This window comes from Plecotus auritus, assembly GCF_963455305.1.
Source record: "Plecotus auritus genome assembly, chromosome: 15".
Classification (NCBI taxonomy): domain Eukaryota; kingdom Metazoa; phylum Chordata; class Mammalia; order Chiroptera; family Vespertilionidae; genus Plecotus; species Plecotus auritus.
In genome coordinates, this window is record NC_137781.1 from 2,558,866 (window position 1) to 2,586,329 (window position 27,464).

Sequence of the window (27,464 nt, forward strand, 5' to 3'; positions counted from 1 at the left end):
ACCCTCTCCTCACCAGGTGACCCAGGTTACAAAGTCCAAGGCAAGGCCAGTGGACAGCACGAACCTCTGACATGTTCAGAATAGAAATTTGCACTTAGCCCTGTGGTCCTACTGTCAGAAACCATAACCCTACTCTAACCATCAGAAACACATCCATTAGATCCTAACTGAGCCACAGTCCATGAAATACCTGACCACTCTCAAAACTGTCAGGGTCATCAAAACGAAGGGAAATCTGAGAAACTACTAAAAACTCAGAGGAGCAAATAAATACCTGGAGAAATAATGGCCAAACACTTCTCACATCACAAAGAGAACCAACCTCGACAAATCACAGTCACAGAGGAATGTGAAAGGGCCAAGGCAGTCCTAACAGCATTAGACACCAAAAACTATGACAGCCCTGGCCGGTGTGGCTCAGTGGATAGAGCGTCGGCCTGTGGCCTGAAGGGTCCCGGGTTCGATTCCGGTGAAGGGCATGTACCTTCGTTGCTGGCACATCCCCAGTAGGGGGCGTGCAGGAGGCAGCTGATCGATGTTTCTTTCTCATCGATGTTTCTCACTCTCTCTCCCTCTCCCTTCCTCTCTGTAAAAAACCAAAAAAATACATTAAAAAAAAAAAAAAACTATTACAAAGCTTTGATAATTAAATCAGAGGATAAAGAAAGTAACCACCAGACCAGAGGACAGAGCCACAAACAGACCCATGCATCCAGGGAAACTTGATTTATGTCAGAAAGCTCTCGAGATCAGTAGGAAAAATTTAATGTTTCAATAACATGTATTAGAACAATAGGGTATTCACATGAAGAAAAATAAATTGTATTTCTATCTCAAACCATACAATAAAATCAACACTTTGTAGATAAACATTTTACTATTATGGAAAAACCATGACATTTTGAAGAATATTTTATGACTCAGGATAAAAAAGGATTTCATGAACCAGATCAGAAAGCACAAGTCAGTTTGTGCAGTTTTACGACACTGCAATCAAGGGTTGTGCTCATCAACACAGATAAAAAGAGTGAACAGGCAGGCCCAACCTAGTGGATGTATTTGCAATATGTGAGCTGATAGAGAATTAGCATCTACTGCACAGAAATAAAACAGATCCCAATACAGAATGGACAGAAAACTTAAGCAGGTATTATGCATGAAAAAAAACGTAGGAGCTGATAAGTATGCAAAAAGTTACTCAGCCTTGTTATTAGTCTTGGACAGTACATTTTTACATACACCAAAGGAAAGTATATTTTCACACACACCAAAGGAAAGTATATTTTCACATACACCAAAGGACAGTATATTTTCACACACACCAAATTTGACACAATTAAAAGGTCAGAAAAAAGTCACATGTCAGCAAGGTATACACCAACCAAAAGGGACTTAGGCTTGGCCAATTAAATGCTTTTTCCTGGGCCTTTAAATCTTAAACAACCGATTTTAAAATGAAGGGACGGCCGAAGGTCATGTGTCACAATCAGAATGACAACGGGATGACCAGACCGTTGCTGCCCGAAGACCATGGCCGTGGCTCCCGTGGCCTGACCTCGGCGCCCGACCGCTCCTAAGCCTGGTCCTCTACGCTCCTAGCACTTGTGCTGCCAACACGTCCCTAAGAATCCCCTTTGCTAGTTAAGCAAGCCAGAATCAAACTCTACTTCCTGCAAACCAAAATTTTTTGAAATACCATGTTTTCCATCCAACAGAAATGTTAAAAAGGTTTTCACTTTAACATGATGCTATAAAGCCTGGAAATCGACATTTCTGTACCTGGACTATTTCTAAGTGTCTACACGACAGAAGTGCCTTTGAGACTTGATCTGAAGACGAACCCACTGCAAAATGTCTGTCAGGCTCAAATCACAACAGGTACCTCGCTCTTTCCCTGGCGGCATCCTCACGGGCTTTTTCCTTTTCCTGCCTCTGTTGTTCAATCCGCGCTTCTTGTTCTTTCCTCTTCATTAACAGTTCTTCTACCCGGGCCTGCCGCTCCGCCTCCAGCGCTCTCTTTCGTTCCTAATGCCAGAAATGTTTTAAAAGATGTTACATTTATGTGAAAAAGGAAAATGACGCAGCTTTGACATAAACGTATGTATTAAAACCATGGAGATCCCTGGCTTGTCATTAGGTTTGCTTCACAGAACTTAAACAAAAATGAAACATCAGCGATATGTGGTTTTCATGTAATTTACCAGTGTTACACATAATGATCAGAATAAATGCTATGTTCAGCAGATACTATGTTATTCATATTCTAACAGAACCTAATAAGTATTTTATGGTTAATCACTTCTAAAGCCCTGTGTTTAGAAATGGTTCTAGAAATACCAAAACATCATGAAGAAAGCACAGTTAACCGATTTTATATCTGGACCAAGCTTTCATAAAGGAATTAGTGGAGAAAAGCTTGCGGCAAGGAGAAAGAGGCATTATATGCTAGCATAGTGGTTAAGAGGTGGTCACTGGGTCCCCTTATTTACCAGCTGGGTGACCTGGTCTAGTTACGTTATATCTGTGCCTTTGTTTACTGAGAGACCAATCATCATCATCCACATGAGGGCGGAAGATATTCATGGAAACAGGGTAAACGCACTGTGGAACACTGTGCCCTGGTGCCTTTCTGCCGGGTGGGGGCACTTTTGCTAATTCTCACCGTATTACTAGTTGTGCTGGTGCATTTGTTTTCCAGTTCACCTCCATTTCCAGGTAGCTCACAAAACCTCCCCCACCTTATTTTTTTTCTACTTTATTTTTATTATTGACACTATTACAGCTACTCCCCATTCCCCACCCCCCACCTTTGCCCACCTCCCCCCAGCCCCCACCCCCTCCCTCTGGCCATCGCCAACACTGATGTCTGCGTCCAAGGGCTATGCATACAGGTACGTTCTTTGGCTAATCTCTTCACCTTCTTTCATCCAGTCTCCACCCTCCCACCCCTCTGACGTCTGTCAGTCTGTTCCATGAATCCATGCCTTGGTTGTTAAGTAACGGGAATGCACTGCTCTAGGACCTTGGTCAGAGGGAAACTTCCTTCTCCACGAAAGCATCTTGCACAGGGAGGGATTCCATAAATATGTTGATAAAGGAAGCATGACTCTATAAAGTGAATCTATATGCTTACAAATAAAGAACATAAACTATGGCCAAGGAATTAGAACGGTGTCTCCTCACTCTTACGCCTTCTGAAACCTCCTGGAACCACAGTACTTGGTCTCACAGTTACGCACGTTATGGCAGCTTAAGGAAGAATCTGGCAACCCCGCCCCGCTTTATGCCTACGATGTGGCAGGTGCTCCATCAATGCTTGCCAAATAAAATTCTACCTGGACAGCTTCATCACGTGCTTGCTTTTCTTCCTGTCTTCGCTGACGCTCTTCCTGTAACTCATTAAGCCTCTGCTCATATTCCTTCAATTTGGATAAAACATCATGGCGTTTATTCTGGGCTTCAAGGGTGTTTATGAAAGCAATTTCATTTACCTTCAATAAAAACAAAAAGTGAATTTCAAATAAAGTTAATTCTAGGGTATGCCACAAAAATAAACTTAACAGTCTTTATATTATAACGTAAATCAGTGTAAAAGCATAAAACCAAAGTGTAATAGTCTATGAGTGTTTTCTTCAATATTTACCTCAAAAAATGGATAACAATACACTTATAAAATAAATCCACAGACCTCAGTAAGAACTGATGTAAAATAAATAAAGGTCTGCCACAGAAAGTATTTTAAGTCAATAAATAAATTAGGATTCTTATAGAGACCATCTTATAAAGTTCTACGTAATATCCTTATAATCTGCAACCATACAAATTACATTAAGATTAAAACAATTACATATATGTATTCTAAGGAGTTTGGACAAACCTTAAGACAAACCTTAAATAACAAATCATTTTCTTCAACATATACTGAGTGAATGACAATTAGGTATACTGCACCCTCAACTTCATATATACTGATTCTGCAGAGTCCAACAAAGCTTGACAACAGTGTTTCTGAGTAAAGAGTAGCTAATGAGAAAGCTGGAAAAAGTCAGTGGGGTTGAACCTTTCATTCTTTTTTTTTTTTTTTTTTTTTAAATCTTCACTCGAGGATATTTTTCCATTGATTTTTAGAGAGAGTAGAAGAGAGAGGGAAAGACAGAGAGAAACATCCATGTGAGAGAAACACATCGATTGGTTGCGGGCCAGGGAGGAGGGGCCTGCAACCGAGGTACAGCCCTTGAGTGGAATCGAACCCAGGATCCTTCAGTCCACAGACAGATGCTCTATCCACTGAGCAAAACTGGCTGCGGCAGTGGTCGGCAAACTCATTAGTCAACAGAGCGAAATACCAACAGGACAACGATGGAAATTTCTTTGGAGAGCCACATTTTTTAAACTTAAACTTCTTCTGATGCCACTTCTTCAAAATAGACTCGCCCAGGCCGTGGTATTTTGTGGAAGAGCCACACTCAAGTGGCCAAAGAGCTGCATGTGGCTCGCGAGCCGCGGTTTGCCGACCACGGGGCTAGGGCAAAGTTTTCATTCCTTAAAGCCAGAAGAATACAGAGAAATGGGGAAGTGAAGGCTGAGCTACGCTCTTTGACAGAAGCAAAGACTCCAGGACCCGTCACCACATGTGCCACCTCAGACAGACAGAAGCAGCCCTGCACACACAGCCCGCTGCTTTTCAGCAAGGCCTTTCAACATATAAAGGAAAGGATTTCCAACAGCTGGTACTGAAACATTAGTTATCCACATGGTAAAATGTCTTCTTAACCCTCGCCTTCACCATATACAAAAAATAACTCAAAATGGAATACAGACGTCATTGTAAAATTAAAAGCTTCTAGAAAGAAACTTGAGTAAAATCTTAGTAACCTTAGGTTAAGGTAAAGCTTTTAAAATAGGATGTAAAACTCACCAAGTATAGAAGAAAAAAAGTCAACATTTTGATTTTATCAATGTGTAAGACTTCAAAAGGTACTGCTACAAAAACGAAAAGGCGTGGCTCAGTGGTTAAGTACAGACCTAGGAACCAGGAGGTCAGGGTTCGATTCCTGGTCCTGGCACAGGCCTGGGTTGCGGGCTCGATCCCTAGTGTGGGGCGTGCCGGAGGTAGCCGATCAATGATTCTCTTTCATCGTTGATATTTCCATCTCTCTCTCCCTCTCCTTTCCTCTCTCTCGCTCTCAAAACCAATAAAAACTTTATTTTTTAAAGGCAATCCACAGATTGAGAGAAAATATATGCAAAACACAAATCGAGCCCTACTGGTTTGGCTCAGTGGATCAGTGTCGGCCTTCGGACTGAAGGATCCCAGGTTCGATTCCGGTCAAGGGCACACGCCCAGGTTGCAGGCTTGATCCCCAGTAGAGGGGCATGTAGGAAGCAGCTGTTCAATGATTCTCTCTCATCATTGATTTTTCTGTCTCTCTCTCCCTCTCTCTTCCTCTCCGAAATCAATACAAATATGTTTTAAAAAACACACAGATTGATTTCCAGTCGAGGGCACATACCTGGACGGCAGGTTCAATCCCTGGCCCTGGTTGGGGAGCATGCAGGAGGCAACCAATCAGTGTGTGTCTCTCACATTGGTATTTCTCTCTCTCTCTGTCTCCCTCCCTCCCTTACAGTCTCCCTTAAAATCACATTCTCTGGTGAGGGTTAACAACAGCAAAAGAAGTTAAACATGAACACATGAACCTATCATGATCCATTCTCAGGTATTTACCCAGGAAAATAAAAGCACACATCTGCACACAGACTGGCACATGAATATTCAATGCAGTTATATCTGAAAACAAACGTCCATCAACAGCTGCTGAATTAACAAATTATGGTAATTCCATTCAGTGGTATATACTTCTCAGCAATGAAAAAGTAACTGATATACACAACAGCAGGAATAAAATCAAAATAACTACGCTGAGTGAAAGACACCAGAGGAGGGTACGAACTGTATGATTCCATTCATGTAAAATTCTAGAGAATGTTTACAGCCACAGTGACAAAAAGCAGGTCAGCAATTGCATGGAACAGTTGGAGGAAGGAATGAATTACAAGAAAGCATGAAGAAACTTTTGAGGGTGATGGAATTGTTTATAATCTTCATGATATGATAGTTGCAGGAATATATACATGTCAAAACTCATCAAACTGATGCTTTACATATGTGCTATCCATTGTCTGTCAATTATACCTCAATAAAACTGTAAAAAAAAAATATATATATATATATACACATCATAGGATTATTGTAAAGACGAGATACTGCACCTAATAAGCTTAAAATGAGCCTGTAAAAATGCTCTGATATTCTGGACAGAATAGACATTTGGTAAACGTAAGTTTTTAATATAACAACTGTGAAAAGGACTTGGGTAACTAATTCAATGCTCAAAGCACCTAAGATACAGGTACTTACCTTCGCTTCTTCCTCTTGTGCTTTTTTAACAATTGCTTGTAGCTGCACTTCTCGCTTAAATTCAGCATGAAGCAATTTCTCTTCCATCATCCTACGTCGCTGATCTAGCAATTCTTCCTTCCATTTCCGGACATCTTTTTCCTGCGTATAGTGAAGTACCGCACCCTCACTTTCAGCACACACAGTCATTTAACAGAAGTGCAAAGTGATGAACAGTTTAGGACTTACAAGTGGAAAAGTTAATGGAGCAGACTACAGAGACAGACTGCTCGAGTTCATAATCTAACTTATTGGCTTGTTTTCAAGATTGAGCCAATATAGGTACAAATCTTGGAGCTGTGCATTAGACATGGCTCAATCGAAATACCTGCTGTCATTATACTGCACTACGAGTAAGCTTCCATTAAAATGAAAATAGTGTGTATTTGTTAGCCTCATAAACCTAATGTCTCTAGTAACCAAATTCAAGACAATTAAGTAATTTTATCCTTGAGAATGGGAAATGGTGATAAGTCTGAAAATTTACATTCATTTGCATAAGAAGGAAAAAGAGCCTCCAGAAGAACAAAAATAGATATAACAGTTTCCTTTAATTCCTTAAAACAATATCAAAAAGGAAGAGACTCTGCTCTAGGAAACCCAATCCAGCACCAATGAGAGTACGTTATAGAAAATCAGATGTTGGCTCAACATGAATGAGCTACACAACTGTGTGTTTAAACACCTAGAAGAGTGTGACGCAGGAACAGCATGGACAGACTCCAGAGGACAGGTCCTTAAAGCCCTAAGCAAGGGGGTGAGCCGGAAGCAGCACTTTGCCTCTCCTACATTGTCTTCACACCCGCAAAAATGGGCTCAGTACCTGCTGAATGCTGTATCTCCCACAGTTACTATGGTGATCAGGTGAGAGCATGTATGTAAGTGTTGAAACGATACCTTTTATGCAAATGCAAGGTGGGATTTATCAATAAAAGTAATGGAAGGGATACCTACATGGATGGGAAAATTAAACCAGAGAACCTCTAATGCACAATCTTAAGAACTGATCTCCCAGTAAGTGGAGCTGTATCATATACTGAGAAAAAGATTATAAACGTAGTGCAGCTTCCATTCGGGCAGCTTACTTGCTCTTCCTTCCTCTCTCTCAGACACTTTCTTGCGGGGAGCTGGCAGCCATGTCATGCAGAAAGGGAGGCAGTGAGGTCTCCAGCCAGCTGATAAGAGGACCTGAAGCCTCGATAACCTCAAGGGAGCCTGGAGGCGGATCCGTAAGCTCCAGTGACTGCTGCCCCAGCCGACAGCTTGACTAACCTCGTGAGAGACTCTGAGCAGAAAAGTCCCTGGGCAAGCTACCCCCCATCGCCATGCCGGGATGTGTGCTGTAAGCCGCCAAGTTTTGAGGGCATTTGTTACATAGAACACATAACTAACATGGTACGCACCTACATTGCCACGTGCAGGTAACAGTAAACTGAGCAACAGCCAACAGCCATCCTAGAAGTGCTACTGTTTACACACTTGCCACATTTAATCATCACAGCAGGTTAATAATTACAGTTTCATGTTACAGATAAACAAACTGAAACCAGTATTGTTAAAGTAACTTGCTCCAGGCACCGTATCTTAAGTAGCAAAACCAGGACTTGGCCTGGTTGGCCTTCTAGGGTCCGTGTTCCTTCCATTATGCCACACCGATCAGAAGAACACTGCTCTAAATACTGTTAAGAATCTCGCCTATAATTCTCATCACTGCCCCACTTCTTCAAACTTCACAAAATGAGGCTCAAAACTGTCCCACCAAGTCTTCTACACTTTGCACAAGACTCCCCAAGGAAACCCCGCAACGAAAACGGCAAACATAGTCCATGCCAACGCTGCAAAACAAGAATTTACGAGCTAAAGCAGGAATTAAAAATTCTTTTCACAGGTAACCTTCTGTAATCCAACAGACAAATACTTTGTTTCCTAGAATATTTCATTGTTTTTATAGTTCTTTTAGCTTCTCTCAGACCATAAGAAAAGTTCAATTTGAAAAGAAGCCCATCAATTTAAGGCTATCATAATTTCCTAAATATTAAAAACTCACCCTTTCTAACAATTTCTGAAGCTTTAGTGTTTTCTCTTCACGTAACTTTTCCCTTAGCTGCTGTGCTTTCATCTGTTTTTCTTCATGTTTCTTCTTAGATTCTGCAATTGTTCTATTAATACAAGCAAATAAACAGGCGACACGAATGTTTACATGATAAAACCAAAAATATTTTCTTTTGTCTTCCAAGTTCTAAAAATAAATATAAAAACTACACAAAAATAATTTCGGTCTAACATTTCAGGAAAACACTGTCACTTGTCAAAGAATCTGAACTGTGCTGAGTCACGTGTCTTAAAACGTTACACAGCAACTCCACCGAGCAGTGGAGCGGCTCGTCTCCCGCCCGTGAAATATCTTCAATCAACGCTCTGCGGCCAGACCTTTTGCGAGACGGGGAGGAAAGCTTCTCATGCATGTGAATTCCGTGTCCTGGAGGTCTCGCAGGCTCCTCCTCTACAATGTCCCCCCAGGAGGTATTCTGGCGCCAAGACTCACGAGCTGTTCATTAAAAAGGAAACCACTGTTACTGTTTAAGCACATAGTTCTAGAAGACTAACAATTGAGAACAGACTTTTAAAAGGCATCAGCATTCTTACTCCAAATTTTTTATTTTACATAAAAGTTCGTGTAATAAGATCATCTACTTTAGAGCCCTCTACCTGTACACAACACACACACACACACACAATACCTTCATAATCCGCAAGGACATCATTCCAGTCCATAGACATACCACAGAAAAATACATTTCCACTGCCCATGCTGGCCTAAAATGTAATAAGGAAAATTCAAAAACAAATATTTGAACACAATTATAACCTTAAAAAGTAAACTGTATATGAAATTTTCCCAGCTATGCTAGTCCATTTCATTTAATAACTAGCTCAAAACTAGAACAAAGCACATACCTCTTACGTTCACCATAATAACCAAGTTAAAAATGCCATAGTGTAAACATTTTAAGAGGAAGACAAATCTACTTGCCATTTAATAGCAGAGACAAATCAAGTGAATTTAAAAGAAACCAGCCAGCGTGGTTAAGCATCGACCTATGAACCCAGAGGTCACGGTTCAATTCCAGCCAGGGCACATGCCCGGTTGTGGGCTCGATCCCTAGTAGGGGCCTGAAGGAGGCAGCCGATCAATGATTCTCTCTCTCTCCCTCTCCCTTCCTCTCTGAAGTCTATAAAAGTATATTTTTTAAAAAGAAAGAAATCCCTCTCATCAACATACTTGAGTATGCTGAGCACTTAGTGACAGCAAAGCAGCTTATCGTTTGCTTTTGATTAGAATAAAAACAATAAAATACCTTAGATTCTTCTTCACTCTCTGCAATTAGAATCTGAGTAATGCCAAGTTCTGACTTTTTGAGATTCAATGTCTTGATTTGTAAAAAGAAAATAACTTCTAACCTGTCAAATGCATTGTATTAAAAACTCTTAGTAATGTTAAAGTGCTAAAATAAGAATTGCTATTATTTATTGTTTGTCTTAATCACACAGAATGATAATACAGTTATTGAAGATAATTTTAAAAGTCGTTTTAAATAGGACTGGATGAACTCTAGGTCCCTCTGGCCATAAGAATTTTATTTTTGAATATACTTTTTTTGAACAATTATAAAATTCTAAAGGCTCACAGAAAAATCACTGTCGTTGTCAGTTTCAATATTAATATCATTGTTTTCTTCAGCTTCGATTTCTCTAGTTAATTGTTCTTCTTCAGCAATAGCACTAGCAATGGCTTCTTCATTGGCCTTTTCTAGGCGATCTGCTAGCTCTTCCTTTTTAGCAAGGACTTCTGCCATGGACTACAAGTTAAAAGAAAACAGCATGAAAAGTCACCACTTGACTGGCAAGTTCAGTAATCATCTCACTCTTTATATTCTAATCACACACTCAACAGTACACAGAACTCAGCATTGTTCTAGAATTATAAAACCTCAGGTCCAGTATACGCTCAACCACTCGCTAGCTGTGTGACTTGAAAGTTTCTTAAAAGCAAGAGCCCGTTTTGTATTTCATAACATGGTACAATAATCCATGACTTACCTTCTTTACCAGACTGCTGTGTATGAGAAACTGTGAAGTTGCATAAATAACAGGTATTATTATTAATGACAGTGTCAATTTCATTTGCATGCAAAAAATGCAAAAGTTATAGATAAAATATCTTAAAAATGAAGGAAAACCATCCTATATAATAAAAGGCTAATATGCAAATCGACCAGATGGTGAAATGACCAGTCGCTATGACACGCACTGACCACCAGGGGGCAAACGCTCAACGCAGGAGCTGCCTCCTGATGGTCAGTGCGATATCCAACTGCAGGCTTAGGCCCACTTCCCGCGGGCCTAAGCCGTCAGTCGGACATCCCCCAAGGGCTCCTGAACTGCGAGAGGGCGCAGGCCGGGCTGAGGGACACCCCCCCGCCACCCTGAGTGCACGAATTTCGTGCACTGGGCCTCTAGTTTTACAATAAAGGAAACAGAGAAAGAATTTTTGTAATGCTGATGATACCTAACTTATATATATGTGTTACAAGTAATATAGATTGGAATCATTAATTTATAAATCCTCATATAGTAAGCTAAATACATATACAAATATAGCTCCACAGTTATATTCAGATATTTCCGTATCCCTCCGTTGAGTGATAGAACAAGAACCAAAAACGGGCATAGACATAGGAGACCTGGACAATATTATCTACAAAATTGACCTCATTGTTTTCCCAAGAGACATGAAAACATGTGTTCCAAACAAAGACAAATGTTCATGGCACCTTCGTCACAGAGAACCCGGGAAAAACTCAAACATGTCATCAAATGGATGGATGAATAAATATACTGTGTTACATGCATACAACAGCGCAGGCCTAAAGACAATAAAAAAGAATGAACTAATACACGACTACGTGGATGAAATGCGAAACGAGTATGCTTGAGTGAAAGAAGCCGCACAAAGATTACATTATTCCACCAACATGAAGTTCTGAAAATACCGATTAATCAATAGTGATAGCAGGAAAACGATGACCTGGGAAGGGGTACAAGAATGGCAGAAAGGGGGCATGACAAGGGGGGATGTGGACACTTTTAGGGCAATCGGTATGTTCATTATCCTGACTGCAGAGATGATTTCATAGTTATAAACATATCAAATTTATCCTTTTATATGTTTCAGATATGGGAAGTTTACTGAAAATCAATTATACCTCAATAAAGGCATTTAAAAATGCAAATGCTTGAGCCCCAGCTCAAAAATGATTGGGTGGGAGTAGAACCCAGGCTCGGCTATCTCCCTGAAAGCTTCCCCTCCTCCTCGCCACCTCGCCGCTCTACCCTCTGCCGCGTACAACCCGACTCTCCCTGGGAATACAATGGGATGAGGGCGTTTAGATGAGAGTCTATTTCTTTACATCATGAAGTTTTTCTCTATAAACCCTAGAATAATACAGAAGCTGACTGCTGTTATGTCCCACACAGACATTACAACTAACAGCAATTTAAAAATACAAATAGTAAAGCTGAAATATTTAACGTCACAAAAAAGGACGTTCGCATATGAGCCCATTTCCTCAATTGTATCTTGCCCCAAGTACATTTCCCTGTAGTCTCCGAAGACCTGAAAAGACGTTACATACAAGTAGACCTTAAGGATTACGTGGTGATTCCATTACCCACATGTAAGTTTCACTACTTTCACACTGTGAATTTCAAATAAATATCTGCATACATCATTTTTTAAATTACCAAATTTGCAATGAAAATTGAAATTTTAGCTGTCAGTCCGACATCCCCCGAAGGCTCCCAGACTGCGAGAGGGCGCAGGCTGGGCTGAGGGCCCCCCACCCCCCGAGAGCACAAATTGCGTGCACCGGTCCTGTAGTATATCTATGAAAAGAAAAAATATAAATATGACCAATTTCTACCCCATATATTAAGTCCATTACTTATAATACTATAATGATGTTCAACCTTTGAAACCATTTACACTAAAAAACCCAAGTTAAAAAAACCAAATTATTCTTTATTCCTTATTAAAGGAATCTAAATATTTGTTTTTCTTGTTACTATCAATCTTATTTCTCCCTTAAACAACCCATACGGTTTCACCTGTATCTAATGCTATTCTCTATGAGAAGTATAATTTGGCCTATATCATCTGCTGACAGCATCTTGCAATATAATGAGGCACTGAGGTGGTTTTTTTTTTAATTTCAAATATATTGTTTATTTCAAATTTGACAGCCATAATTTTCCTGCCTGAACCTAATAAAGAGCTAATGAAATTGGCCAACATGGGCAAAAGATTAATATGAAATAGATCTTACAATATTTTAACACAGAGACAATTCAATATTGAAACTATTTTCATTTCTATCTTAGTCACAAGAAAATTAGCAGTAAGCAAAACTAAAGGTTTCTTTTATTATTTCTGAATAGGCCTGGGAGTTAAAAAAAAGAAAGTAACATAAGAGACAACGAAATGACCTAGCAAGTGTTTGACTGAGATAAGTTATAATACTTCTAAAATTTTAAAACTGTCACTTCCTTGTTAGAGCTGAAAATAGCTCTTACAAATTGTTCTTCCTGATGCAAATCCACATTAAACTTTGTATGTTAACACAATTCACTCAAAACAATTCCAAACGAGTACATATAGACTCAGAGGAAATTAAGTAACGAATAATACTAGCTGTCGACACAGCATCTAACCCAATTTAAATGAGGGTCTTATCCACAGAGAGCTACCTGAGGCTTTCTCTTTCCTTCAGTAAACTCAGTGCTCACATGCCAATCCCATTTAACAAATAAGGGTTCTGCAGCTGTGAGGTAAGAATCCAGAGACTCGGGATTCCCAGGAATTATGAAGGTGAGTAACATGTAATTTGCAATATGCATATAGTTATAAATAAGAACATTTACAGTTTATTACAATGTAAGGCAGTATAAAAAAGTGACTATTCAAAGAACGGGTAGGTTATTTTTCATAGAAACGATGAAATCTGAGTTGATGAGAGAAACTTCTTTGGGGATAGGTTTGGGAGTCCGCGATGTGTTTCAGAAGTTGCTGAGGGGCGCTTAGGAAGATCATCCTGGTGGAGGGTCCGTTATGAGAGAAGTCAGGGAGAACTGGAAGCTCCTGTGGACTCAGGGAATGGCCAGCTGAGAGGAGTACAGGGTAGGAAAGACGAGGCGGTCAAGGTGAAATGGCATTATGGAGGAAAGTCATATCGTAGTAAGTAACAGGGTGTGAACTTAATCTGTAAGTAATAGGGACTCTGACCATTATGGGACAAGAAAGTAATTTAACTAAACCTGTGCTTTGCACTGACAACTATCATGACAGTGACCTAGGGGAATTTGAAAGTGGAGACAGATACACTAGTTAGGATGTCAGTTAGGTGGGGCCATGTATTTAAGGTTGGGCCAACAGATGCAAATGGGAACAGCCTGGAGGCACTAAGTTTTTAGAGAAGTTACAGTATACGAGAGGCCTGGTGCACGAAATTCCTGCACTCAGGGGCAGGGAGGTCCCTCAGCTCGCCCTGCACCCTCTCACAGTCCAGGAGCCCTCAGGGAATGTCCGACTGCCACGGAGGCGGGAGAGGCTCCATCACGGCTGCTGCGCTTGTCAGCCGTGAGCCCAGCTTCTGGCTGAGCGGCGCTCCCTCTGTGGGAGCGCACTGACCACCAGGAGGCAGACGCTCAATGCAGTTGCTGACCCCTGGTGGTCAGTGCACATCATAGCGACCGGTCGTTCTGCCATTCGGTCAATTTGCTTTTCAGCCTTTTATTATATAGGATAGGATGGTGGCCATTTAGAAAAGCATATTTGAATAATTTTTCTCAACAACTTTTTATATATGCTTCTTTCTCCTGGAAGTTACTTTATAAACAAAACTAGTATGACCTATTCTGGATTATCCTCACATCTAGTGTGGGAAATAGGAAAACATGAGCAGAAGTACTCATCGAAAAATATAATCCTATATATAATCACAAATCAATGCATTTTTAAAGAATCTACAATGGCAATGATACACAGATTTCATCTTCAACACCACCTCCAAGCACTGTCTGAAGTCTGTGAAGAGAACTTTTAACACTCATCCCAGTGTGCACCATTTCCCACTTATCAGAGAGCTGCATTTGCACGCAAGACTTGCTATTGACTCAGTTCCTTAATGCTAGACTGAAAAACACATACAAACTGAAAGATTTTGAGCAAGTTATTTAACTCACACATTCTCATTTTCTTTCTCTACAAAACAAGAAGTTTGATAAAAATAAAACGTTAAAATAAAATCATACATACAATGCTTTGTAAAAAAAAAGTGCTTTGTAAATTGTAAAATAATACATAATACAATTTATCATTATTGGGGTTTATGCCTCAATAATAGGTTATTGCTTTAATGTATTCACTCATAATTCTGATAAGTTGTTCTTACCAAGTTAGCAGCACTCACATTTGAAATATCTGAAGAGTCCATTTCACTTTCTATCCTTGCTTTCTCTGCTGAAAATCTCTCTTCATTTGTATGCAAAGGAGGTGGGTCGTCTTGCTGATTAATGGAAGCACACACTGTATCCTCCTGAACAGCAGGTATTTCAGAACTTCGCACAGAACTGTCTGGTAAGATACTACTACTGCCAGAGCTCTTGACGTCATCCAGTGTACTCGCTGTGAACTAACAAAATATATTCACAGAATGAGTCCGAGACAGTAAGAAATACTAACGACTGTACTTTAGGAGCAGTTGGTAAGTGGCTGGCAAAACTTAAGACTCATCTTTTTTTGTATGTTTCAAGTATAAACAAAAAGGAACCATTAAGCAAGCAGCCACAAATTTTATTCGCATACCAACTATGTATAGGGCATTGAGTGCTTTAAAAAATTAAGCAACACATATTGTAATTATATTTTACTTTAGTAGCTGTTCTTGGTGAGTACTTTAAGATATGCCTCACAAAAGAAATCTAGTCACAAGTATAATATTTTGTCTTATATTCAAATAACTAAAGGCATTTACATGGTTTTTGTGAAGACTGTCTATTATAAAATAAAGGCACTTTTCACCAAAATATATACTTTGAGGGCATTTTACTAAAAAATACAAAGCATACTCTCTTTGGATACCATTAACACAACCTCTAAGCATCTTTCATGAAGCCCCAACATAGCACCTAATACCAATTCTCAGATCTAAGAGAAATACACCGTAATAGTACAGTATATGTAAGCACACAGTTTCAGTATGAAGTTCATATTCTTTAGATTTCGACACCCTCCCATTCCCCTTTAAGAATATCTAACACACTACAGGCCCGGTGCACAAAATTCGTGCATAGGGATGGGGGGGAGGTCCCTCAGCCTGGCCTGCACCCTCTCACAATCCAGGATCCCTCGGGGGATATCCTGCCTGCCTGATTGCTCCTAACCACTCGCCTGCCTGCCTGATTGCCCCTAACCACTCGCCTGCCTGCCTGATTGCCCTTAACTGCTCGCCTGCCTACGTGATCGCCCCTAACTGCTCACCTGCCTGCCTGATTGCCCCTAACCACTCGCCTGCCTGCCTGATTGCCCCTAACTGCTCACCTGCCTGCCTGATTGCTACTAACTGCTTGCCTGCCTGCCTGATTACCCCTAACCGCCTCTGCCTCAGCCCTCACCGCCGCAGCTCTGTCCGGAATGACGTCCGGAAGGTTGTTTGGCTGTCTGGTCTAATTATATTACGCTTTTATTATTATAGATAAGTAACATAATGTGAAAACAACTGGATTAGGCCAAATACATATTCATTTTTTAAAACCTGTCTATTCTAGTGAATAGAAATAAGCTTTTATTTTCACCTCAGAGTACAAAAAGGAAGCAGCTGTGTTTTCCAATTACATTCAAGAGTAATGAGCTCCACACAGAACTGAAATCTAAAATTTTGAATTTAAAACTTACATTGCTACTTAAATACACATTAGATAAATACTGCAGTGGCCATAAAATTCTGAGTTTGATTAATTATTTATCTAAATATTAAACTTGGCCAAGTCTTATAAACTACTTTAAAAATTCTATTGGTCAGAACTTAAAAGTGTCCCAAAGTGTTGATTTTAGCATAAGCATTATTTAAATTGTATCCTATTGTTTATATTACTATCAACATTATCTATACATCAGTCACCATGGTTTATAATCTTCTTGGCAATATTTATATTAGCATTACTGATGCTTATAATACCGTCAACACTGTTTATGAAAAAAATCAATATAATTTATATAACAAAAAAAAAGCCTGACTATAAAGTAATGTTGAAAAAATATATAAATATGCTAATTCCATTTTTAGAATGACAGTGGAGAAAACAAATATTATGATTAGTTTGTCCACCATCAACAGTGAACTTTCATACTGAAATATTTTAACAACAGTTTAATTATTCAAAAGTTTGATGTGTGGATCATTCCTAAAATTCTAAAATCATGTCAATTCATTACACAAAACCAGCAAAATTTTTATATTGTTAAATTTTATAGTTAAAATGCACAATAGCAAAAATGGTAGATGTTTGCTAAGTGATATAAAAAGTAATTTCTTCATCAATTTTACCTACGTTAAAAAGTTTCTTAAAGTTACATCCAACAAATATCTACAGATCACTTCCTATGTATTTAGGACTGCTCCATTTGGTGGGAGATTAAAAGTCAACGTAAGATACTGCCTGCAAGGAGCTTGCAACCTCACATGGGCTACAATTTATGTGCATCAAAGAGTCACAGAGCATCACGAACAATGTAGGGTTAAGAGTCGTGATTATCATTAAGAAGAAAACATGGAAGTTGAGCAGTTTCTAATAAAAGTAAACGTCCTACAGGTAAAAGGAGGAAATTTTAAAAAGCGGATGCCATTCTGGCATGAGAACTATCACAACTATTTTATAACACTTTTACTTAGCCCCTGTATATCAAAGAATACCTCTTATATTTCATTAGTCATTTCACATAAAATTAAACTCATTGAGCATGAATCTTTATGCAAACAAATATCTAAAAAATGCATTCCTTCATCAAATAAGTAAAAAGAAATTTAAATGTACTAACACAAAATACTGGGAATATGAATTGTAAAGAATTACATTAAATATTAGCAAATTACTCTATATCTGAATTGCAGGAAGTAAAAGTAGAAACAGGTTGAAAATAATCCTTACTTTCCTCACCACTTTTAGCAACCTCTGAGTGCAGTAGGAGGACAGCACTTTAACCACGTAATCAAAGTTAACAGCTAACTTGGGCAAATTGTTAACATATGCCTGTAGGAACGACGCTAAAGACAATTGCTGGATTTCTGTCAACTGTGTAATGTAAGGATACAGCATAGGGAATATAGTCAGTAATCTTATATAATAAAAGGCTAATATGTAAATTGTCCCCTCGACCGGGAGTTTGACCAGGGGGCAGGGCCAGCCGGCCAACCGCCTGTGGCCCCTCCCCCTGGCCGGCCCAGTCGGCCAGCCAGACCCCACCTGTGCACAAATTCATGCACCGGGCCTCTAGTACTGTAATAACTGTGTATGGCAGCCGTGGGCAAACTATGGCCCGCGGGCCGAATCTGGCCCGTTCGGCTATTCTATCCGGCCCGCGGAGCCGAAAGAGCGGAGGGTTCTCTTGCTCTCCCCTCCGCTCCTTTACTTTGACTTTATATTAGTTCACACAAACACTCCATCCATGCTTTTGTTCCGGCCCTCCGGTCCAGTTTAAGAACCCATTGTGGCCCTCGAGTCAAAAAGTTTGCCCACCCCTGGTGTATGGTGTCAGATGGGCAGGAGACCTACCGAAGGTCATTTCATAAGGTATATAAATGTCTAATCACTATGGTTGTACACCTAAAACTAATATAATATTGTATGTCAACTATAATGAAAAAATTATTTTAAGTTTTTAAAAAGTGCATAAGCTAAACTCAATAATCAGTAAACAAAGTAACCTAAGAAAACAGAAACACCAATCAGAAAGGATATATGCACCCCTATGTTCATCGCAGCACAATTCACCATAGCTAAGATCTGGAAACAGCCTAAGTACCCGTCAGTAGATGAGTGGATTAGAAAACTGTGGTCCATCTACACAATGGAATACTACGCTGCGGTAAAAAAGAAGGAATTCTTACCATTTGCAACAGCATGGATGGAACTGGGGAGCATTATGCTAAGCAAAATAAGTCAGTCAGAGAAAGATAAATATCACATGGTCTCACACATTAGTAGAATATAATGGTCCAACCTATGAGGGAAGGGAAGGCGGGGGTGAGGGGGTAAGAGATCAACCAAAGGACTTGTATGCATGCATGTGAGCATAAGCAATGGACACAGACTGGCGGGGGGGTGGGGCGGGGAGGAGGGCACGTGCTGGGGGATGGGGACGGCTGGGGAGAGGTCAATGGGGGAAAAAGGAGACTTTTGTAATACTTTTAACAATAAAGAATTAGAAAAATAAAATAAAGTAAAAGGCATTCTACAAAAAAGAACTGCAATGTATTCTTCATGAAAGACAAATACAGGCTGAGAATTGTTCTTGGTGAAAGATATTAAAGAAACAAAGCCAAATGCAATGTGTGATGGATTGGATCTTGGATCCAGGGGTAAAATTACATCAAGAACTTACTGGGACCTGGCTGGCGTGCTCAGTGGTTAGGGCACCAGCCTGCTCTAAGGGTCGTGGGTTTGATTCCTAGTCAAGAGCATCAACCTGGGCTGCAGGTTCGTTCCCTGGCCTTGTCTGGTGCCCCTGCGGGAGGAAACCAACTGATGTGTCCCTTTCACACTGATGTTTCTCACGCTCTCTCCCCCTCCCTCCTTCTCTCCCATCCTCCCTTCACTCCCCCCCCCCCAAAAAAAAAAACTATTGGGTCCTGGCGGGTAGGGCTCAGTTGGTTGGAGCGTGCTTCTATACATCAAAAGGCTGCGGGTTCAATCCCCAGTCGGGCTGCATGTGGGAGGCAGCCAATCGATGTTTCTCTCTCACGTCGATGTTTTTCTCTCTCCCTCTCCCTTCCTCTCTAAAACAAATAAAAACATATCCTTGGATGAGGACTTTTAAATAAGTATTGGGACAGCTGAAAATTTCTGAATATTGACTATAAAATAGGTAATAATATATAAATGTCAAATTCCCTCAATTTCATAATTATAATATGGTTATGTAAGTTTTTTCGTTGGACCTAGCCAGTTTGGCTCAGTGGATAGAGCGTCAGCCTGTGGACTAAAGGGTCCTGGGTTTAATTCCGATCAGGGCACATGCCCGGGTTGCGGGCTCAATCCCCAGTGGGAGGCGTGCAGGAGGCAGCTGATCGATGACTCTCTCATCATTGATGTTTCTATCTCTTTCTCCCTCTCCCTTCCTCTCTGAAATCAATAAAGAAAGTATTTTTTAAAAGTTTTTCTTTGGAAAGACATGCTGTAGAAGGTGGATGGTTATGATATATGCACACATTATTCTAACGTTTAGCATACAATGTTTGTGTGACATAAATATACATAGAAAACAATATGGCAAAGCATTAACCTATGAATCTACATAAAGGACATCGGAGGGTTCATTGTTCTATACTTGCAACTTTTCTGCAGATTTGAAATTTTTCACAACAAAAAGTTAAAATGAAGGAGAAAAATGAGACATTCTGCATATACACATCCCTTGTAAAAATTCACTACAAGGGTTTTCAGAGTGTACTACCTGGGTTCTTTCAGCCAGAGGATGGTCACATGAATGCGATGAGTCTTTGGGCCGAGCCTCTATGGCGTTAGAAGGTCCATCTCCAACTTCACCTTTCTGTATGCTTTCATCCGGCAAAAGACGTACATTTTCTTTATCACTGTCATCCTTTGACCTTAATGCCTGTGTTGAAACTTTTGGCATCACTGCTGTTGATCGTGAGCGAACAGCCCTCCCTCTCTGAACAGTCTCCCATCCTTCAGCATCTTTCCGTTCTGTGCAATTAAAGGAAGAAAATAGTAAATACTTCTGCAGATAATAAAAAATTTAAAAAACCTATAAAATAAAAATAATTCCAATCTAATTCCCATTAAATATAAGTCATGTACAAATTTGACTCTATTATACAAGGTGTCTTGTGTGTATGTGTGTGTGTATACACACATACACATACACATATACACACGCATAGTCTCTAATTCCTATAACTACACATTGTGGTAGGGATTAATCCTACCCCACCAACATTTTCTTTATTATCCCTAATTTACAAATAACAAAACTGAGACTTAGATTAAGAATGACTGAAGGCCAGCCACATGGTCAGGAAGTATTAATAACCATTTGCATAGAGCATAGGTACACTATGTGGTAGCACTCTTCTAAGGGCTTTACATATAATAACACTTTTAATCTTCACAACCACCCTATAAGTACCATCATCCCATTTTATCAGTAAGGACACTGAGACAAAGAGAGGTTCAGTAATTTGCCCAAGGTCACATAATTAGTAAGTTTTCCAAGACTTAGTAAGTCCAGGCAAATTGGTTCTGGTGTTCTTGTCCCAATGGCTAAGTAAAAGCTGCCTCCCAACTTCCAGAATCCAAAGAGTGTGATTTAAGTTTTCTTCTTTTCTAATACATGTAATTGAGGCTAGAAATTTTCCTCAAAGCATAGCTTTACCTTAATCCCACAAGATTTTAAATGTTCATTTTAACTCAATTTACATTTTCTAAATTTCATTTTGATTTCTTCTGACTTATGGAATATTCAGAAATATACTCTAAAATTCCAAAAACTTGAGAATTGTATGGTTATCTTTTTGTTACCGGTTTCTAACTTAATTCCACTGTGTTCAAAAGAAACAGAGTAAGTTCAATCATCTGAAATTTTTTGGAACTTGTACAGCCATGACAAAGTAGCCTATATCAAAATTAACCTTCTTTCCTACAAGCACACCTATAAAAAGCTGGACAAAACATCTAAATGAACTGCTTAATGCCACTGGATAGCAAGCAACATAGGCGAGATTTGAGGAACTACGTTCCCTGAGAAGAGGGAAGGACAACAACATGAGATCCACCTTCACCCCAAATTCTCCCTCAAGACATTTGGAATTCACAGTGCGGGGAAGTGACCCCATAGAAACCCGCAGTCTTGTCCAGCTGAGACAGACACTGGCGTTCAGTGAGTCTAAAGCAGCTTGGACTGCAGAGGGGCTAACTGCAGGGAAGTGAGCCAAAGAGTCTGCATTCCATCTTCCCTGAAGAAGTCTGACAACGGTTAAGCTTTGCATACACAGGCCAAGACGCCAAGGCACCCCAGAGAAAGCAGCAGCTGGGATGCTAATGAGCTGCGAGATCTTGTAGTAACTGCAGTGCTGAGGAAACAAATGCTGGAAAACAGGAAATGTAGTGGCCTTGGCAAACACCCCAGGTTTTCAGTTGATACCCGAAAAAGAATAAAGACAAAACTAAAACTATCAACTTTAATAACACCTCAAACCAAGCTTTGACAGAATTAAGGTGATCTGCTAGTACTCTTATCTTCTTGCCAAAAGAAAAGTATTTTTAGAAGGAACCTCTACAAGTTTTAATATACTTTATTAAACATTTAATTAAATAGTATGTGGTTTGCTGTAAAACACGATCAAGTAAATGAAAACCCCACAAAAATGTTTTTAAAAATCTACAAAGTAACAAACACACGGGTAGTTTAGATAGTTTACTTTTTGGACACAGACTTTAAAAAAATAACCATTATCCATATATTTAAGAAAATATGGATTCATCATATAGAACAGAGAAGACATATCAATAAAATGTTTCCATAGTGAAGCATCCAAAGAAAAAGAATGGGAAAGAATAAACATTATTTGTCAGGTATTTCAATTATGTCAAGTTCATTAATCAGGCTGTGTATATCTTTACTGATTTTTCTCCACTTGTATTATCAGTTGTTGGGACAGTTATGTTAAAATCTTCCAGTATGAGTATATATTTTGAAATTTCCGCCCTCATTTGTCAGGTTTTACTTTATTTCTCCCCCTTTCCCCGTGGGTGGTATGCAGGAGGCAGCCAATCAATATTTCTCACACAGATGTTTCTATCTCTCTATTCTTCTCCCTTCCTCTCTCTAAAATCAATTTTAAAAAAAAATTTTTTTTAAAGAAAATAGCCCTAACCGGTTTGGCTCAGTGGATAGAGCGTCAGCCCACGGGCTGAAGGGTCCCTGGTTCGGTTCTGTTCAAGGTTACGTATCTTGGTTGCAGACTCGATCCCTGGCTCTGGTCGGGGTACGTGCAGGAGGCAACCAATCAATGTGTCTCTCTCACATCGATGTTTCTCTCTCTCTCTCTCTCTCTCTTCTCCCTTTCTCATTCCCTCCCTCCCACCCTCCATCCCTTCTACTCTCTCTAAAAAGCAATGGAAAAATATCCCTGGGTGAGGATTAACAAAACAAAACAAAAAAATAAAAAAAGAAAAGAAAAGAGATGTCTGAGCAAAGATAAACACAGAACACTACTTTAGTATAAAAAAAATGTTCAAATACTAATAAAATGAAATAGTGGCATGCAACTTAAAAGCGTATACTGCGTAGAGAAAGGAATGACTATTTTTTTCTTTAAGTCAAAGGAGTTATAAAGGACCTACATTATAAATGAATTGACAAACCTGAGACTAGAATGATTTCCCTATGCTTTCATACATTTTTTAAGATTATTTTATAGCTTTAAGTAGGGCAGGTGAATGTGATGTAAAAGATAACTATATAATGCTGTTAGCTCCAATTTCAAATAAACAAATATTTCCATCCATGTCCACTTGTCTGCCACATAGAAAGGAGTGAAGCCACTTGCCACTTCTGCAGGAAGTCTTCTGCACTGCCATTGGCGGGCAGGACTGCGCAGGCGCTCCATCTGAAGAAGCCGCAGGCCCTGAGTGATGGGCCTTGACCTTGTCAGCCCAGCTAACACCTGCGGGAGCCACACGGGGAGCAGCCACTGTGCCAGGTGAAGCCCTGGGAGAAAACGACGGCTGCGTTAGTCAATCAGTAAATACGGACGTTCAATATTAGGTACACACTCAATAGGTTTAAACATCGAATACGTTATATTTGGCCCTGGCCGGTCTGGCTCAATGAATAGAGCATCGGCCTGCGGATCAAGGGGCCCTGGGTTCGACTCCAGTCAAGGGCACACGCCCAGGTTGCAGGCTCGATCCCCCGTAGGGGGCATGCAGGAGGCAGCCGATCAATGATTCTCTCTCATCATTGATGTTTCCAACTCTCTCTCCCTCTCCCTTCCTCTCTGAAATCAATAAAAATATATATTTTTTAAAAATAATAATTATTATATTTGTGTATGTGTGTGTATCCACAATGGAGAGTAACATATCACAGCAATTTAAGGCAAAAATATTAATAAATTTGTCTTGGTCAAACACCTCATTAATTTAATACAATATAACATATATGGGAAGATAATACAGAAGCTCTCCTTAGTTCAGTTTAGAAGGAAATTGCAGCTAAATTGGAAATCTTAAAAAATATGCATATGAACCTAAAACCTTTTATTTTCATTTAAAACTTGTACCTTTTAAAAAAATGAATATGCATTAATTTGCCAATCTATTGATACAGGCACTATTAAAAGAGGCTTTCTACTTGTGTACATTTCTTTCATGAAACACAAGCATGATGCATCATTGTCATTGACAATGTCCAACACTGGTTTCTTTATAACGGAGTAAGAAATTAGTGGCACCTATCAAAAAATCTAAGTAAACAATCTTCTCAACCTGTGTTTTTGTTTTGTTTTGTTTTGTTAATCCTTACCTGAGGATATTTTTTTCCCATTACTTTTCAGAGAGAGAGTGGCAGGGAAGTAGAGAGGGAGGGAGGGAGAGAGAGAGAGAAACAGAAACATCGATGTGAGAGAGACACATCAACTGGTTGCCTCTGGCATGTGCCTGCTCCAGGGATGGGGAGTGAACCTGCAACCCAGGTACATGCCTTGACCAGGAATCGAACCCGTGAGCCCTCAGTGCGCGTTCCGGTGCTCTAACCCAGCTGTGGGCAAACTACGGCCCGCGGGCCGGATCCGGCTGTTCTATCCGGTTCTCTTGCTCTCCCCTCCGCTCCTTTACTTTGAATTTATATTAGTTCACACAAACACTCCATCCATGCTTTTGTTCCGGCCCTCCGGTCCAGTTTAAGAACCCATTGTGGCCCTCGAGTCAAAAAGTTTGCCCACCCCTGCTCTAACCACTAAGAAACACTGGCCAGGGCTCAACTTTAATACTATTTCCTCACTCTTTCATAGCTGTGCTATCTACACCTCATTTAACAGCAAAACTTTATTTTAATAATTCACCTTTATCAAAACCTTCAAAAAATTTGTTTCAGTTTTCACTGAAACAGTATCTCTTTTTTGCACCATATTTCATAATTAATCTTTAAATCATGATTTAAAAGAATGAAAACAACTTGTGTAAATAAGTTTGGTAACTAACCACGTATGTATTCTGAGTAAGCCTTTAATTAAACCAGTAAAAGTGAGTAGATAGATATACTAAAGTTAACCTTTGGGCCACAATTCTTTAGCATGCTGAGAAAAACAGTATGTTTTGATAACAACAATGTGATAATAAAGTGTCAATTAATCCAACGATATGAGCAGACAGGGATCATTGTAAGAACTCTGCCATTCATTAAAGGCTTCCAATGTTAAAGTAAACATGCACTGCACAACACTTTGAACCAATGACCAACGGAATACATTACAGGGGAACGTCCCTTAAAATGGTGCTTAATATGCAGACGTTTGGTTTCATCAATTATTAAAAGGTTCCAAAGTCTATCAAGCTTCACCTAAACTCTCTGATCATCTCAGTTGAATGCACCACCACGAGAACCAACATAGGTAGTGTGGGATTCCAGGAGGAGGAGAGAAAGGGCAGAAAGAATATTTGCAGAAGTAATGGACACAAACTTCCCAAATTGGATGAGAAACATTTATCTACTCATCCAAAAGGCTCAATAAACCGGAAGTAGGTTAAACTCAGAGATCCATGTCTAGATGCATCAAAGTCAGACTACTGAAAGACAAAGACAAAGAAAGGATCTACAAAGCAAAAAAATCTACAAAGCAGCAAGAGGAAGTAGGGCATCCCCTAAAAGGATCTCCAGGCCGGCCAATGTCAGACAATGGTTGTGCGTAGATCCGTGAACCAGGAGGTCACGGTTCGATTCCAGGTCAGGCCACGTGCCCAGGTTGTGGGCTCGATCCCCAGTAGGGGGCATGCAGGAGGCAGCCGATCCATGATTCTCTCTCATCGTTGATGTTTCTCTCTCTCTCTCTCCCTCTCCCTTCCTCTCTGAAATCAATAAAAAGCAAATAAATAAATGTCCAATGACAGTAACACTTGATTTCTTATCAGAACCCATGGAAGCCAGAAGGCAGTGAGAGGACATATTCCAAGTGCTGGGGGAGGGGAGACTTTACACCAAGAATTGTATGCACTGCAAAACTGTCCTTCAAGAGCTAAGGAAAAATTAAGATATTCTCAGATAAACAAAACTTGAGGAAAACTGTCACTAGCAGACATGTTCAACAAGTCATGCTACAGGGAGTCCCCTACAGGCTGACAGTAATGAGAGAACACTACACAGTAACTTGAATCCACATGATGAAATAAAGAACACCGTGGAAGCTCCTACACAGGTAAATACAAAAGACCATGTAGATGTATTTTTTCTTCTGTAACTCTTTTCTTGTCCTGACTGAATAGACAACTGCATAGAACAATGGTTATAAAACTATGCTGGTGAGACTAACATGTACAAAGACATAATTTATATGACAATAACACAATGATAATATGTAGATCTATCTTTTTGAAAGAACTGTCAGTTCATGCTATGAGTCATTTAGCATGGAGAATGTTTATGGGTTTAGATTTTGTGAACCTAATTATTTCTGAATGTTACATTTCCTAAAGTTAAACTGTACTGTCCTGGGTTTTCAAAGAACATTTTATTCCAACAATTTCGAACAGATACACAGACATATACATGGGCATTTTTATAACAGAATATCTGTTTTATAATACTTTCAGTGTGTTAACCACAGAAAATAATTCACTGTAATGAAAGCCTCAGTAGTTTTTTTTTTTTAGTTCACCTCACCCAAAATTTAAGCTTCTTCGAGCATTTGATGTTACACTTATTCTATCTGTTGATGGACTTGGAATCATATGACGTCCCGGAGACATCTTCTTTACCTCCCACGCCAATGAAGTTGGTCTGCCAATTCAAGACATACAGGTTAAATTAACAGAGAAAAGAGAGGAGAAACCTACTACTTGGTAGAAGTTACTAGTGGGTGGAAACATAATCAGGTCACCATTTCTTCCTGGAGCACTGCTGACCAGGAGGTGACTATATTAGCAGGAGGCACTCACAGATGACGCATAGTCAGGACTTTCCACGCAGTTAGCACAGCAAATATCCCTCCTTAGATAAGAAAGGCCATGAGTACGAAGACATGAGATACATGGTACAGTTATGCTGTATAAGCCTCCACACACCCAGCTAAAAACTCACTTTAAAACGTGCCATGATGGCTCTGGTGGGGTGGCTCAGTTAGTTGGAGTGTCATTCCGTACACCAAAGGTCATGGGTTAGATCTCTGGTCAGGGCGCATGTGGGAGGCAACCAATCGATGTTTTCCTCTCAGATCGATGTTCCTCTCTCTCTCTCCTTGTCTCTCTCTCTAATAAAAACATATCTTCTGATGAGGATTTAAAAAAAAGAAAAGAAAAATGGCTTCTTCATAAAGAAGTAATACAATGGCATTGATTCAGGCTACCTGTGTCTACTGTCCTGGAGAACTACTGTAAGTGTGTGGTACCGGGATCAAGACGGAAGGGCAGTGAGGAGGGTGAAATGAATCCC

General features: G+C 39.8%; 1 protein-coding gene across 10 annotated transcripts in view; it reads right to left on the reverse strand.

Annotated features, from left to right (window-relative positions):
* SCAPER (S-phase cyclin A associated protein in the ER) overlaps positions 1 to 27,464 on the reverse strand; it is a 163,910-nt gene that overhangs the window by 112,172 nt on the left and 24,274 nt on the right. For 5 of the 10 annotated variants that reach the window (XM_080651534.1, XM_080651531.1, XM_080651530.1 and 2 more), the window contains exons 7-18: positions 26,697 to 26,813; positions 23,368 to 23,528; positions 20,250 to 20,503; positions 14,989 to 15,210; positions 10,562 to 10,591; positions 10,150 to 10,320; positions 9,202 to 9,277; positions 8,891 to 9,008; positions 8,508 to 8,619; positions 6,422 to 6,562; positions 3,336 to 3,491; positions 1,883 to 2,025 (exon numbers count right to left, since the gene is read on the reverse strand). In XM_080651534.1, coding sequence (XP_080507660.1) covers positions 1,883 to 2,025; positions 3,336 to 3,491; positions 6,422 to 6,562; positions 8,508 to 8,619; positions 8,891 to 9,008; positions 9,202 to 9,277; positions 10,150 to 10,320; positions 10,562 to 10,591; positions 14,989 to 15,210; positions 20,250 to 20,503; positions 23,368 to 23,528; positions 26,697 to 26,813 — 1,701 coding nt within the window. Of the gene's footprint in view, positions 1 to 1,882; positions 2,026 to 3,335; positions 3,492 to 6,421; positions 6,563 to 8,507; positions 8,620 to 8,890; positions 9,009 to 9,201; positions 9,278 to 10,149; positions 10,321 to 10,561; positions 10,592 to 14,970; positions 15,211 to 20,249; positions 20,504 to 23,367; positions 23,529 to 26,696; positions 26,814 to 27,464 lie in introns of all 10 variants that reach the window. The other 5 variants (XM_080651538.1, XM_080651537.1, XM_080651539.1 and 2 more) reach the window with 2 other exon arrangements.